Source organism: Prionailurus bengalensis, chromosome A1 (genome assembly GCF_016509475.1).
Source record: "Prionailurus bengalensis isolate Pbe53 chromosome A1, Fcat_Pben_1.1_paternal_pri, whole genome shotgun sequence".
Lineage (NCBI taxonomy): Eukaryota > Metazoa > Chordata > Mammalia > Carnivora > Felidae > Prionailurus > Prionailurus bengalensis.
Genome location: NC_057343.1, coordinates 181,952,537 through 181,969,088, shown reverse-complemented (window position 1 = coordinate 181,969,088; position 16,552 = coordinate 181,952,537). Strand labels below are relative to the sequence as shown.

Below are 16,552 nucleotides of genomic sequence, written 5' to 3'. Positions count from 1 at the left end.
TCGTGAGTTCAAGCCCCACACTGGGCTCTCTGCTGTCAGCACAGAGCCTGCTTGGGATCCTCTGCCCCCTTACTCTCTGTCCCTCCCACCCCACCTGGCACACGCGCACACACACACACACACACACACACACACTCTCTCTCTCTCTTTCTGACTCTCTTTCTCTCTCTCAAAGATAAACAAACACAGACAAAATAAGGCCATAAATGCTGTGATAGATGTGGGTACAAAATATCCTGCGAGCACAGAGGAGAGGAGCCTAGGAGAACCCTGCAAAGCCACCGTAGTCTAGAACTACTCTGTCTAGCAGCCACATATGGCTACTGAGTACTTGAAACTTGGTCAGTGTGACTAAAGAACTGATCTTTCACTTTATTTTCACTGTAATTAATTTAAATTTTAAAACTGACACAGTAGAAAACATTTATCTATTTAACATACTTTTATTGTTTTGGAAGGACCACGTTTCACTTTAACCACTGAAAATTTAGCGTCTGTATTGAGATAAGCTCTAAGGGTAAAACACCAGATTTGGGAGACATAGTGCAAAAAAAAGTGTATAATACCTCATTAATGGTTGTTATGTTGAATGCATACTGAACTGATAATATTTTGGATATAGGGTTAAAAAACATAGTATTAAATTTGTTTTTACTTACTAATGTGATTACTAGAAAATTTTAAATGACATATGTGGCTTGCATGCTGTTTCTGTTGGACCAGAAGCAGAATGCAAATAACATTCTGGGTAGAGAACCAGAGAAGTTCAGAGGTTAGACCCAACTCTGGTTCCCCTGGGCATTTCTTTCTGACAGTTCTGGAGCGAAGCTCAGAGGATCTGGGGACACTAGTTGGGAGGTTATTCCTGGGGCTGCAGAAGGACAGTGAGGTCTCTGAGAATTAGTCCTAACTATGGGATTGGGATGCCAGATTTAACAGTTTTAAAAACAACAACTGGCAACTCTCCACCTTGGGCGTGTCTGTATCTGCAACAAGCCTCAGTTGCTTTATCTGACAAATAGGGATAATAAAATACCTACCTCATTAGTGTCCTGTATTAAAGATTAGCTGAAACCAGATAAGACCAGAAGGGACACAATTTAGAAACTTAAGTCTAAAAGAACTAAGTAGTAAAAAACGAGTGGGGGGATTTCACAAACAGGTTCACCTTTCTTGAGCTCTGAACATGCAGGACAGGGAGAATCTCTCTTCCCTGGCTGGGATCAGAGAAGACACCAACCCCCACCTGGAGGTGAATTGGATTATACCAGAATTGGGATCTTTTAGAGATTGTTTGGGGGCGGGGGGAGGAGTGGAGCACAAGCCAAAGAGGGGAGGGCAGTTAATAATGAACAATGTGGAGTGTCTTTCTGCTGTCATCACAGTGCTTTGTATAAGCCAAAAGTGCCACAGTAGTTACCATGTTGCTACCTGTTGAGAGAAATGTGTACCTTTAGCAGGAAAGAAATGTGTGGGACTTGAGTGTCACATAAAACCCCTGAAATTAGTTCTATTAAGTAAATTGTCACAAACTCAAAATAAGTCTAATTGTGTCATTTATCTAATTGAAGATGAAAATGTAGTTCTTTTTTTACAATACAGGTGGCTTGCATTCCAAAAACAAAGTATCCTTTTTTTCTTCTACCAGATAATCTTTCTCTCAGTAAGAAGCTGACCCTGTTATGTTAAACATATCAGAGGACCAGGACTACCGGATTTCTGGGTTTTTATTTCCTCCTGTGTCATCAGGCTCTGAGAGAAAGAACTAATTTTTTAATGCAATGTTTCTTTCCATTAGAATCAACTCTAAAATGTTTCAGGTTAGGCATGTAAAATCCACTTAACTAAAAACCAGTTAAGAGAAAGATCAAGCCCAATTTGCTCATACAAGATTTTTTATTTGAGTCAGAAAAAAAATCCTTGAGAGAACCATGTCAGAAATTAAACATTGAAAAGAACACTAGCAGTCTCCCCGTGTGCCTAATTTGGCTTTGCTGAACAAATGACCAAATTGACATGAGAATTACATGCAGGATTTGCTCAGCATCCTTATTTCTCTAACTCATTCCTCACTCCTGAAATATTGCCCAGCTTCTGTGCAGGAGGGAGCCGTGTCTGTATCGACCATGGCATCCTTGGACCAGGTAGAATTAGAAAAATGGTGATTTTAGTTTCTCGTTGTGAATGAGCTCCTGCAGTAGAAGCAATTTTTCATAGAAACCCGATGTAATGAAGTTAGGATTGGGAAGGATCATGATACCCATTTTGTTGACTAGTTTATAAACAGGTTATTTTTGCTCATCCCTTACCTTGCAAATAGTAGTAATAAAAATCTTAAAAGGCTGAGAGAAGGAGGCTTCGCTGAGGTCCCCTCATGTTCTCTGATAAGGCATTGCATTGCACGTAGGCCTCAGAATCCTTTGTTCTTTAAAGAGATGGAAGAGGACCGTAGAGAGAGCACCAGACAAAAAGTTAGGAGACCAAGCTTCAAATCCTGGCTTAGCTAGTCATTGGTCATCATGACCTTGGACAAGTCATTTCACCTACGTGAGGCTCAAGGTCAGTATCTGTACAAGAACCAGACCAGATGACCTTCGAGCTGGGTGGCTCTGCCCTTCTGATATAATACAGAAAAGAAAGCCTAAGAGGTTTCTCAGAAAGGGGATTAGGCAAATTCGAGAAGAATATCTAGATGAATAAACATCCCTAGTCTTTCCTGGTGCCTGGAGCTGATATTTGTCCTGCTGTGAGCTGGAATGATGCGATGCTCAGGTGTTAGGTGTCATGGCCCAGGTTCAAGTCACACCTTTCTACCACTTAGCAGCTGCATGTTACTCCAGCTCTCTGAGCCTCAATGTCTTCATCTGCAAAATGGGAAAATATTACACACACTTGATAAAATTTGCGCCTGGCACACATCAAGAGCTCAATTAAACATTAGTTACAATGGGTCTCGTTGTAATGGCAAAATGACCCAAGATACAGCAGAAAGTAAGACACATTTCTTGAGTGCCTTCTCTGTGTTCGATACTCAAGGATTCCTGCCTCCTTTATACTAACACCACATCGTAAAGTCAGTTTGATCACCCTCTTCCCTTTGTGGCCGAAAGTGCACACTTGGTTCTATAAACACCTGCCCCACCTAGCAGCCGTGTCTGTATGGGTAAATTTCCAATACTGCCTCCCATCTCTCCTCTGTAAAATGGGAAGAATAATAGTACCTATTTTAGACTTCTTGTAAAGGGTAAATAAGATAATGCATATAAAGCTCTTAACACGATGTTAGGCACTGAGTCAGTACTTTATAAAAATGCTAACTTTTTCTTCTAGCTAAGAAAAGTGAAGCTCAGAGAGGTCAATTAGTTTGCACAAGGTCATCTGCTTATGAGTAGCAGAACGGGGATTTAAACCCTGACAGGAATGAGTCTCAAAGACCCAGGATAGGGGGATGGTTCCTCCTTCACCCCATTCCTAAGGCACCCCTGGCTTTGCTATTCATTTCTGGCTGCTTGACTGTAGCCTCCACAGTTCGATCAGAGGGTTCATTGGAAGCAGTTTGATGGGGGGGGGGGGGGGGGTGCCTGGGACTCGGGAGGGAAGCAAGACCAGATCCTTCATTTCTTCATTTGCTGCAGCAGAGGGAAGAAACGTGTCCTAGGAATATGGCCAATGCCCCAACTGCCACCTCCCTGACGCCCCTCACCATGGCTTCTTGCGAAGCCTACTTTCCACGGGAGAGTTCCCCCTCTTTGTTCCAGCATACACTGCACATCTACCAATCAATATGACATCTTATCCTCTAAAACATTCATAATGTCTGCTTCCTATGAGTCTAGTGGCCGCATGCCGCGTGCAGCCTGCATCACCTTTCCTTTGTAGTAAGTAGTCTTGTGGACTGGCCCCCTCTTTAACAGGGCTGCCGGGTGCTGTTCTTTAAAGAAAGACAAATATTGTTTGGGTTGTCAACACTGAATGACAAGCTTCTGAGGGAGAAGAAAGATGCGTTTAGGTGTATGCGTGTGGATTGCGAGGATGTGTTTTGCTATCACAAAAGCTCTTAAAATCCGAGACCATGATTTATTTGCTGAATAAAACCTACTGATATTATCATTCTCTAAAGGTATGTTGATCACATGGGTACTTTCTTAGAGAAAGAAAGGCTTTTATTTTATTTCTTTCCTGGGAAAAATAGCGGCAGGAAAGGAGTCGTCTGGGTGGGAAATGATACCCTGTGTGGCGAATGGCTCCAGGCATGTGTTTATCTGCCTGAGGATAAGCTGGCTCAGTGGACAATGGGACGCCTGGCCAGCATCGCCAATCCTCCAGGGTACGTTCCTGGAGACTGTGCACGAGGAAAAGACAGTAGCTGTGAGCATGTGTGTCTGTCTTACATATTGATCCGCCTGGTGATGCTGAGAGCAAAGGGCCTTGTTAGAGGTCACCTGAGCACACCAGACACCACACCCCGACAGTGTCCAGAGTTACCACCTGCAGCACACAGTGGCAGGTGTAAGGGGACTCGAGGGGTAGGAGTCACACCAGCTTGGGGGCCCCATGCATCCTGAAGCTGCAAGGGGTCCCATTTGTTTCCTCCAAACACAGGAATTGATTAATCTCATACCACTTCCCACTTGCTGTACTATCCTGAGCCTGTCATGAAAATAGATTAATGCGCTGGTTCCCTCCATGTGGATTCTTCTTGTCTCCAGAACACGCTGCTCCCTGGTCTCAGAGCTGCCTCACGCAACTGTCACCTTGTTCTCTTGGCAGACGTGCAGGAGGGGACAGAAAGCCTCCCTGCCTTTGCAAGGGACAAGCACTAGGAAGGCAGAGACAAAATCCCTGTTTTAGCACCATGGCTGGAAGACAAGAGAGTGCAGATAGAGGTGTGAATTCAGGTGCATTTCTCCAAAGCCCCCTCTCATTTCCGCTGGTCCTGTCAGGATTCTGGTATCCTATCTGGGCCTCGTTCTTCCTCTTCTGTGTCATTCCTGGGCCAGAAACTTTGCAACCATTTTGGAAGCTGCAAGCTGGAAGTTAGACACAGACAAGTAACTTTTCAGAGCATTCTTGGGAGATAGGTACACAAATCCCATTACTAGTAAAGGGATTTGTGGGCATAACTTCCCTGCAGTGCTTTGAAAATTCATTCCATTCAGTGTATTGCAATACAGTGGGGGCAGGGGGAGGGGTGGAATAAGAGAAATCATTCCACCAAGGCAGTTTGAAAGGGATTTTTTTTAACTCCTTTATATTTAAATTTTTTAAACTCCTCTAAGACTTAAGGCACTTCCGTGAATGTTATCCCACGTGGCTTTGTTTGTATCTCTTCTTTTAGGCAGAAGGTAATTTAGGCACAACAGTGTTCCTAAAAAGGATACCATTAATCCACTGCAGTGGGCCCCCTCCTCTCTGAGAAAAGGGCACTGTATTCAAGGTCCCCAAAGGATGATAAGCAAACTGACCAAGGAAAAAGTCACCAAGCATATTGATTGCTAGCCTGCCTGACTGAGAACTGAGGTTGCCAAACAGATTTATTTTCTATTGACAATTGCGATTCCTTTCAGTTAAGTAGCAAGCTGGTCGCTGACCAAGGACAGATTTATCAGAGGACTAACCACTGCCTACAAAGGGAGGTGTCTGTTGCTGAGTGAGCCTTGACAGTATTTAGTAAGTAATTCTGTAGCCCATTGCCCTGTTCAGTCTTGACTAAGTAGCGGTTCACTCAGAGAATTAGGGGCCTAATGGCCTCTATTGAGGACTGTTGAGTAAGTCAGTAGCAGGGCAGTATGGGGGTTGAGAGCTCTGACTCTGCAGTTACATGTGTCTGGGTTTAACTTCCAGACTCCTGGTTACTGGTTACTGGCTGTGTGATCTTAGGCGTGTGACTTAACCTCCTTAAGCTTCAATTTCCTTATCTAGAAGAGGTAGACTACACTACCATGTCACTGAGTGAGAATGGAAATAAATAGACTTTCACACTCTTTAGAATCTTCCGGTGTTCATCTGATCTCACTTAGATACATGGCAAAGTCTCTCCAAGGGCACCCACTCCCTTCCACCCACCACCTTGCACTCTCTTCTCCCACTGACCCCACTCCAACCTCAAAGCTCCCCCAGATGTCAGCATGAATTGCTTTTTCACTCCCTTTGGGCTTTGGCTCAAATGTTACCTATCGGACACCATCCTTGACTGGTCTATATCTGAACAAAAAACTGAATTACTCACCCCCAGGCCCTGGCATCTCCAACCCTATTCATCCTCTACTTTTCATTTGTGTGTGTTTAGTTTCTATGTATCCCGCTAGAATGTATGTTCCATGAGAACAAGGAACTCCTTCTGTCAACTTCTTTATTCCTGGAGCCTAGAACACACCTAACACACAGTAGGTGCTCCATAAATATTTGCTGAATGATAAGTAATGAATAAAATGATGCAGTTAACATAATTAGCCCAGTACCTGGTGCATTGCCAAAATAATTGTTAATTGTCAACATCCTCATGGAGCAGGCTCATCTGCATGTGTTAATTTTGACTACAGCTTACAAAAGTGCCTTTGCAGATTCCCTGTGCAAGTTCAGGGTTAGTGTTTGTGCATTTGAGCCCTGATTATTCTGCAGTGGTTCTCTCCTCTCAGCAGTGGCACTTGGGGAATTGGCTACACTTCCCACAGGAGTCCTGGCATTGTTGACTAAATTGGCTGATGCGGTTGGGGGGGGAGGGGCAGGGAGTCCCAGCCTACCTGGTCTCTGAAGGAGCTTTGCCATCATCTCTAAGGCCCTTGTGAATCTGACCGCATGCTGAGCTATAAGACCCAGCAGGCAAGCCTCCCTCCTCCCACTTCCTAAGCTCTGCTTGGCCTCAAGCCTTCCATTTTCAAAGGGAAAGCCCAATCTCTTCCTCCGGTTATGTATCGACAAGCCTGATCTTTAAAGATACCCCCTGCTCCTGGAGGCCTGCTCAGCAAACACAGAGTATCCGTGGCCCCCGTGTTTGCCCTCCTTGACAAGCAGGGGCTGAGCAGCTCTCTGAGAAGCGCTGCTGACATATTGATTGACTCTCTTGTCAGGTTGATCCTCTGCCAGCCAATGAACATGGAAGGTTCTAAGTGGCACCCAGCAGGACCCACACATACCCTAATTACTATTTCAGACAACCCCCATTCCATGCTGCCACTTTTCAAGGCCTACATCTCCTGTCCTTGCAGTTGCTGGGGAATTCTGTTACCTGCAACCAACCCCTCTCCCTTAATCTTCACTTGGTTACCTCTGAGTATTTCTTTTAGAGCCCATGTGGCACAAAAACAGGCAACTCCGCTAAGGAACTATCACCCTAACTCCAAATAGGTCTGTTTATTATTCTTGCTGAAATCTGGAATCTGTGTGTGGTCTATTCATCCTGCTTTGGTTCACTTTCAGCTCTTGGTGAAAGTTTTCTCCAATTAGCCAGGGAGATACTTTCAGAGTTTGGCTGCTTATTGTGTTTTTAGTGGCTGATTTCCCAGCTGCCACCTGGATTACATGAACTTCCACTTGGAACCTTTCCCTGTTCCATCCTTGCTGACCCATGGAGCCCCACTGTTCCATCTGAGGGTCTCCCTGGAGCAGAGCCTGTCAAGTCATGATAAATTGTGCATTTTGGCTGCCGACAGGGGTGACTCACATTAGGGAGAGGACCTCCCAAACTCATTTCACTTCTGACCCTAGGATGGTCTGAACAGGACCTTTTGGGATGAGCTGCTAGAGCATTTGTGGAGAGTGAGAGAGGGGACCACCCCACTGCATCCAGGATGTCTTGTTGGAGAAAATGTAAGTTGATGATGCCAGTGTTCACACAAAGTCTTGAGACTTTCTAAGTACAAATTAGAGTGCATCACAGCTGGATATACTATGACATAATATTTAAAGAGCTATTTTTGTGGTTGGTGGCCTTAAGTATGTAGTAGTCCTAACTTTTCCTGGCTGGGTTTTAGAAAGGATCCTGACTCAATAAATAAATAACTTTAAGGAATGCACAGAGCCCTGTTGTATACAAATGGAGTATCTTAGTTTACTTACATGGCAGCTCCCCTTATCTTCAGTTTTGCCTTCTGAGGCTCAGTTACCCGTGGTCAACCACAGTAAGCAGACCATCCTCCTTCTGACATATGGTCAGATGGTCAGCAGGAGCCTAACACTGTGGTCACAATGCCTGCATTATTCCCCTCACTTCATCTTATCACATAGACATTTTATTGTCTCACAGCATCACAAGATGAAGATACTTTAAGAAAGAGGGAGACCACGTTCACATAAATTTTATTAGAGATATTTTTATAATTATTTTATTATTAGTCATTGTTGTAATCTCTTACTGTGCCTTATTTATAAGTTTAACTTTATCATACGCATATATGTACAGGAAAAAGCATAGTGTACATAGGGTTCAGTACTATTCTGCAGTTTAAGGCATCCACCAGGAAGGCAAGTCTTAGAACATATGCCCCATGGAAGAGTTGGGGCTGCTGTAAGCGAACCTATCAGTTAGGGAAGTCTCAGGCATGCTGTTAAAACAAAGAACCCCAAACTCTCAGCAGTTTATAACAGTAACAGTTCATTCATTCATTCATTCTGTATTCTCCCACTCATCAGCCGTGGGTCTGAGCCATGTTATCGTTCCTCAAGACCCAAGTTGACCATGTGGCAGAAGGAAAAAAGGTATACAAAGTGTGTGCTGCCAGGTCATGTGGCCATATCTGAATTCAACAAGACAGGAGATATCACCCCTTCAGGAAGAGGTGCTGAATATGGAAAATGGTCATTCGTCAACCACAGTGAGATTATCATGAGTTTCGAGCAAAAGACCAGGTTTGCTGAGATTCCATTGCAAACCATAATTTGTACCCAAATCACTATGAAATATGAAGCAGATAACCACTTCCACTGTTACCTTCCTCTGATTGTGAAATCCCCCAGTGATCAAACTTCATAGTCAGTAGTTTCTTTGTCTATGAAATGGGGATGGGGATAGTACCAACCAGAGATGCGAGTCATACATCTTAAGGTAATATCTGTAGAATGGCTCCTAAAGTGCTGGCCATAGAAGGGGTTCAAGGACTGGCAGCAGGTACTGATAACACTAGTACCCAAAATAGCTTCTCTTTGTAGTCTTGTCCCTATTGCTGCCAGCACTGTTGTAGTCCACCCTTCACGCCTCTCTATTCCATATGTTTGATTTGTGAGAGTATAATGTCCTACAATCCAGCCCCTCATATCTAACTCCATGTGTCATTATCTATTCTGGTAAACATTTATGGATGGAATGCCTTCTATATTCAAGACATTCTGCTAGATCTTCGAGGGTGTTGTGGACACTTGACCTCTCTCAAGCCCTCAGCAGCCATTATTCTACCTGTAAAGGGAAATATTTTCAGAAGGTGAAGGGAGAGATTGATGGAGACACGGATTTCTCAGCCCCAGCCATATAGCAAATCAGTAGCAGAATAAGAAACAGAGTTCTCATTAGTCAGGAAACTCATTTATTTCACAGCTCTCCTGGGTCTTCTTTATCCTAAGGACACTTTAGTCCATCCCCATAGGCCAGAAAGATACTCTCATTTTCTTACTCAAGTAAAAGAGAAGGAATAGCTGACCAAGAAAAAAAAAACAAAACAAAAAAACAAAGTACAAACAAAAGCCTATTTCAGCGTCCCTCCCAAAAAACAAAAGAAGGTGGTTATACCCCTGATATAATTCTCACTTATTTGCTTAACGTTCAGTTCAACAACAGAAAATATGCCCAAACTTGAGTTTCATTTTTTTGCCTCGCTTCTGCTGGGATGACAGAGCTTACACTCAGCAGATTTGGCTCTTCCCCTTTGCCTGTCTCCATCTCACTTTCTTATTTTCTTTTCACTTCTGGGAGTTGTCTGAGCAGTTACTTGTCTCCTCTGACCCTAACCCTTCTCACCCCATCTCTCATCTTCTTGTTTTCAGAATACTTTTCTTTTTTTTTTTTTTAATAAAAAGATGCTATGTAACCCGAAACAAAAAGGAAGGGGTGAGCGTTTCTGCAAACAGAACTTAGTTTCATGAACCCCCTCCTTATGCACAAGAAGATTAGGGTATTGTCTGCTTGCTGTTCTCTCAAAGTTGAAGTTGACAGTTGCAGTATGTTCCTCATCTTGGAGTGCCAAGACTGGGTTTCCAAAGAGGGGAACAGCTTTGAAAAGAGATTCACACTGATGGGGCGTTGGGCAGATTGTCATTCTTGCCTGATAGACCCACAGCTTCCTTCTCTAGATGAGAAACTCAAAGCTTTGTTAGGCCTGAGCCCAGCTGCACCTGCAGTACTGGTCTGTGTATATCTTAAAACGCAGGGAGACCCTTCATGAGGGAACCACACCTCCACTGCAGCAGCAAGCAGGCTCAAGGCAAGTCCCAAGACCCAAGAGCGGCATTTAAAAGAAAAAAAGGGAATCATTTTAAAATAGATAATTCCTTGGCTCCCTTTCACCTGGTAATTACAAATCAGAAGCTATCGTTATCTCGAAGCAGCCACGATTAGTTCTCATTTCCTGACCTCTGTACAGTGAAAATATGTCATTATTTGAGGCAATAGAATCCGGTCTCTTCAAGTGAGTGACCTACATATAACGGATAAACTGCAGGAGAAAATTAGGTGTTACCTTGACAGAAAGTGTATAGTAAATGTCACTTATTCTTATTAGTATTTATCATCTCAAAGAGTTGCCTTACACTTCAAAGTAATGTATAGGGGGAAAAAAACATGGCTCTGAAATGGGGAAGTATGCAAAAAAATAAAATAAAATAAAAAAGCAGATATACACACAGGGACACCTTGGCACATTAATCTGCGGCCATCAATCTGAGCTGTATTGTTTGAAGATAGGTTTTTAACCTTAATAGAATGCAGCCTGACTTTAAGTGGTGGTAGGCATGCAGAATTAATTGCTGTGTGAACAATTTCCTAAGCATTGTTAATTGCATTTCCTGTGGTTAATTGTTTCTCCCATCCCACATCATGCCCGGAACCTTTCCCTGTCAACAGCCCTTTCTCTCCTGCAGCGCTGGAACCCTAGCAACAGCATCAACCTATGTCCGGTTGAAATGCCAGACAGACACAGTGTGGTTATTGTTTGAATGGGCAGTATGCAGAGGAGTGTACTCCTTATTTATCTGCAAATGAAGCATTTCTTAGATGGGGACTTTGAAAGAATACAGGTGTTTGGGATTTGCCTTTCATTCCACGTAGCAAAAACAACTCCCCCAGAACCATGGAAGATGGGGTGATTTGAGCTTGAGAAACCACCTGGGAAGTGGTGAGCTGGCACAGGGTGACAAGAAAGACAGGAGGGAAGGAAGGAAGTTTGTGTTGAAGGTTTGCAGTATACGTGGAAATAAAGCAAGAGTCCTACAAACATGTTTGTCTCATTAGCAAAGATAGCACCTTGGCACTCAGGCTCCCTCTGTCCCCGTGGGAAAGCGTGGGTGGGGGTGCAGGGTGTGAGAGGGAATCATCACAGTATTTTTGTGAAAGGACCCCATTCTACAACCACCCCTGAGCTTTTTCTACAGTGTGCTGAAAGGTACCCACTTAGCAGGAAGAGAGGTGGAAAGGAAAGGCAGTTTGAGAGCTTGAACTAGAATGGTGAGCTTACAGGGGCCAGTCCAGCTGTGGGCAATACTTGCTGCATTGCTGTTTTAGTGCAACTACAGTCTCAGCAGCAGACCATCCCATCTGGGGAGCCTTGTTTCGACACTGACTGTTTTGAGTAGTTTGGGGGAAATTATCCTTGTCAACGCCCTGGGACCCTCAGTCTAAAAACAGCTGCATCCACAGTGTGGGAGAGGTTAGATGTGATGGAGCAGTATTCTTTACAGCGATTCCAGAGGGACATTTTCTCCTCCATGGTAGAGAGGCCTGAACTCTGATTCCCCCTCCTCTTCTCCCCACCTTGGCAGTCGTCTCACCAAAGGTGGTGAACAGCAGCACAGGGAGAGGAGACCTAATCACCCGGATCTCCTCCCTTTCTGTATTTAGCTAATCCCTGAGGCCTGGGGTAAGCTGGGGGTTTTTTGTTGATGTTGTTTTTGGGTTTTTTTGTTTTTTGAAGTGCAGCTTCCTTAAAAGGCAATTGCTTGGAAGAGGCACCTGGCCCTCCCCCCTTGACATTTGCATTGCTGAATTATCTATTCATATTTTCATTACTTTGTCTCTCCTGCAGCAATGCATCTGCTCGGACTCAATTGGCAACTGCAGCCGGCAGATGGACACACCTTTAACAATGGGATAAGGACCGGCCTACCAGGAAGCGATGATGTGGCAACAATGCCATCTGGAGGCAAAGGTGAGGTTACAGCTGCTGCTTGCCCTCTTGAGGTCACAGGGAAATTCAGAGCTCCCGCCAACCGGTTTAGGTTTTCTAATCCAAATCTTGGAAGGTACACAAAAAGGAAAAGAAATTGGGGGGGGTGGGCAAAACCATTGCCTTTCGTAGGTGCCCCTGTTAAAAGCTGTTTGCTGTTCCTGTCTGTTAGCTGCGTTTGGCTGGAGCCACTGAGAGTTGGCACCCCGCCTTCCCAGACCAATGTGCATACCTCTGCTATCTGGAGCCACTTGAAAGCCTCCCAAGGCCCGAGCAGAAGCAGCAGCAACAGCAGCAGCTGGAGAGGCAGCAGCAGCAGCAGGAGAAAGTCCTGCCTAATCAAGAAAGCCGAGAGCAGCAGGCTGCGCGTGCCGCTAGACCAGAGCCCACTCCCCAGAGGAGAGAGGCAGCCTCCCCAGGGAGGAAGGGCTGCCTGGCAGGAAAGAGAAAGATTCTGAGCTGTTCTGCTTTGGGAGAGAATAGAACAGAGTTTTGACAACTCAGGGAACAAAGCTTCTCTCCTCAGAACAGTAAAGGGGACAATGGAGATGTTTATTGAAGCAATCAGGCAACTGTATTCTTGCAGGAAAAAAAAAAATAGGTGCTAACAAGGTGCTAAGAAGGAAGAGAAAAGGCAGGACTGTGAGGAGGTAGAGACAGGGGGCAATTAAAAAAAAAAAAAACAACAGCAGCCGATGGCAGACTGTGGGGTGTGCTTGAGTCAGGATGGAAATCACAAACAGGAGAGATGGTGTGGAAGGGCTTCTCCAAACACAGACTCTTCCACTCTGCCTCCTAGCACATCAGAACAGTTCACCTAGCACAGTTTACCCCCATGTTTCTTAAAATACCCCGCAGAGATAGTTCAGAGACAAGAAAGGAAATAACATTTACTGGACACCTGGTGTGCACCAAGCTGAACATTGCCTAATTTCAACAGCTCTAAAAGGAAGGGTATCATCTCAGGGAAACCAAGCCCAGGGTGTTTTGGAAACTTTCCCCAATCAAACACGTAGGCAGGTACAGACTTAAACTCAAGTCTGTGCTCTGTGCATCTTTGGGCAAGTTGTTGGGGTATTCCTCAGCACCATCATTTCCCACAGAGAAGATTCCAGAATTCATCTTCCCTTAGAGATGCACGTTAGTCATACTGAGATGTTAATGTTGCTTAAATTATTCTCCCTGGAGTTGTCCTAATGACATCGAGTGTAACTTTTTTGTCTTTCTTTGTATCCCATCTTCAAGAATCGCTCTACTCATCCATCCTAATCATAACACTAAATTACCTTTAAGTAAGCATGAAAAAGTTTTATCTGAGGATGAAATTATATGCTTTCCATTAGCAGGTAACTAAAACTAGATCTAAAAATGGAAAGTATATCTTGCCTTAACGGATCATGTTCTGCCTTAACTGACCAAAAAGCCTGAAGCCAGATTTGTTGGTCTCTGATGTGTAGTCCATTCCCTCCAGTATTTGACACCATCCACAGCTCCTGTTTCCTTTATGATGGTGTTTCTCTGTGGGGCATTTTTGGCCCCCAGGGGACATTGGGCAAGTGTCTGAAGACTTCTTTGGTTGTCACAGTTAGAGGAGGTGCAACTGGCATTTAGCAGAGAGAGGCTGAGATGCCGTTAAGTAAAAGGCATCTTTTACTTCGCCCCTACAGCGAAGAATGATCCTGCCCAAGAGGTCCATTGTGCTGCTCTTGGAGAAACGTTTTAGGGGGTCTCTGCTGCTTCTGATCCCTAAGCTCCCTTTAATCTACAAGTCAGCAGCACCCTGCCCCTTGAGAAGAATGCAGAACACACATTTGAAAGCGAATATGCATATTTGCTCATGGGGCACAGGTATATATTTGGTATGTATACATTCTGAAGTTACATGCAAATGCTTCTTAAATAGCATCCTTTACCGAAGAGACTCACAGATTGGCACTAACTTCCATAAGTTAAGGTCAGCCACTCTGCGCATTTGTGATTAAGTTTTGTTTCCAACTCCCACCCACACTTGAACATCCCATATCAGCAGAACTGAAGATTCCCTGAAGAGAACAAGTCCTAACTAAGAGTACAGTGTCTCTCAATTAAATGAAGAAACACTTTCCACAGTGCCTTTGGAAAGACCAGAATTTCCCCCTCAGATGCAACATGCTTTTTTAAGTCCTGTAACATCACCAGTTATTTTCCAAATGAGTTTACAAGATAGTAAAATGGTTGCCAAATTGTTGTCCAATGAATTCTGTCAATAGGACTCTTATGAAAAAGTGTGAGAATTTAAAATAAAGTTGAACGAAAACTGGAAACATCTCCTTTCTGAACACCAAAGAGTACTCTTCTTATGACCGAAGACAGCAGATCTCTCAAGCTGTTGTAAAGTTTGGTCTAAAAAAATAACTAGAAAGATTTTGGCTTTCTCACAGCCACCTATGTCTTTTTGAAAAAGTGAACCTCAGGTTTCAATTTCTTTACCTAGTGACCTCCCTCCTCCCCACTCCCCAATTCTATACATTTAGATAACCTGAATCAATTCCCATCGACTAGTTTTCCAGTGTTTCAAAGAGACAATCAAGATATATTGGCAATAAGTTAATTAAATAACACCCCCTCCATTTTTTTGTGGTATACGATAATCCTTCACTCTGATAATGTTTTAATCAAGATACACCACACATTGCCAGGGAGGTTAATCTTATTAAGCAATTACTGGGTAAGTATCCAGCAGAAGCAAATTAAAATGTAAGCAAAACAAGGGTATGTGAGTTCCATCTAAGATGGCACATCGATAGAGATTTCATTACTTGGTCTTTAGGAGTGTTTACATTGCTCAGATTTGGAAAGGAGTCTAATAGACAGGGCAGCCTACACTCTCTGATATGTTAGTGGAAACAAAGCACTTGATTAATTAGTTAGGAGAGTATGTTCTTTGGGCTTTGTCTTCCCTTTTCCATTTGTTGTTGTTCATGGTTTATTTTTTCTCCATTCTCTCTTTCAATTAAACCTTAATGTGGTTGGTTTGGTTGTTGGGTTTCACATCAAGAAAAGGGAGCCCACAGACTGCCAGAATCACTCACCATCTCGAGTGTATTTCTATGTTAAAAGGAATGAACTCATACATCTTCATTACAAGAGCACAGAGCACTTTTTCTATAGATCTGGGATTAGATAAGCCTTGAGAACGAAGATTCAATACAGTGTTCTGACCTGGTCAGATAACATAAGGGAATCCAGTTTGATTGGCTAGGCCCAGAGGCAAAGAATACAAGAGCTTTTAAAGGGCACATCACATGTAGCCAATTTGTGCACTGATCTTAAGAAAGAATAAACTCCCAAGTAGAATTTCATGGATCATTCTCAAAACCTATCACTCATTTTAAAGTCAAGGTGTCCTCTATATCAGAGGTCAGCAAATAACATCTCATGAACCAAATCAGGCCAGCCATGTGTTTTTGCAAATAAAGTTTTATTGGAGCACAGCCATATTCATTCATTGCCTATGGCTGCTTTTGCACTACAACAATGTAGCTGAGTAGATGCAACAGAGATGAGATGGCCCACTAAAGCATAAAATATTTGTTACCTGACCCATTATGGAAGTTTGCCTACTACTCTGTATCATTTGCAAACCTATGTCTGCTCTCATTGGACTGTTCTGCAACTATAAATTGTAGGAGATGAGGCAGAAGAGACCAAACTCCCAATAGATCAGCCTTTCCGTCTTGACCAAGGGTTGGGCATCTTTTGGGTAACATTGCATCGACAAATTCTGTGTAACATATGACTCTAGAGTTGGTCCAGCTGGTTACAACTGTCAGCTCCATCACTTAGCTGCTTGAACATAAGCAGGTCATTTGTCCTCCCTCAGCCACCAATTCCTCATCTGTAAAATGGAACTCCTCACACTTGGCATCCAGTATAAAGGAGACGGTGCTTGTAAAACATGGTGTGTGGCATCAGGCAGTTAATAAGAGATCCGGGAATATTAGTTGTCACTGACATCATCATGCCATCTCTCAGTTACTCCATTTAACAAGCATCCACGGGCTGACACTTCTTATGAGGTATTGTAGTTTCCAAAGGTGAAGGCTGCCTTCAGAATATCAAGATAGAGAGTCGTTCTGCTTCATCTTTTCCCTTTGCCTTCTAAGAATTAGAACCAACCCAGATGTGGAGACTTCTTCCCAAAC

At 43.6% G+C, this 16,552-nt stretch overlaps 1 protein-coding gene across 15 annotated transcripts in view; it reads left to right on the top strand.

Moving 5' to 3' along the window:
* Positions 1-16,552, top strand: part of TENM2 (teneurin transmembrane protein 2) — a 1,251,785-nt gene that overhangs the window by 1,018,957 nt on the left and 216,276 nt on the right. For all 15 annotated transcript variants that reach the window (XM_043596358.1, XM_043596374.1, XM_043596352.1 and 12 more), the window contains one exon: positions 12,228-12,350. In XM_043596358.1, coding sequence (XP_043452293.1) covers positions 12,228-12,350 — 123 coding nt within the window. The remainder of the gene's footprint in view (positions 1-12,227; positions 12,351-16,552) is intronic.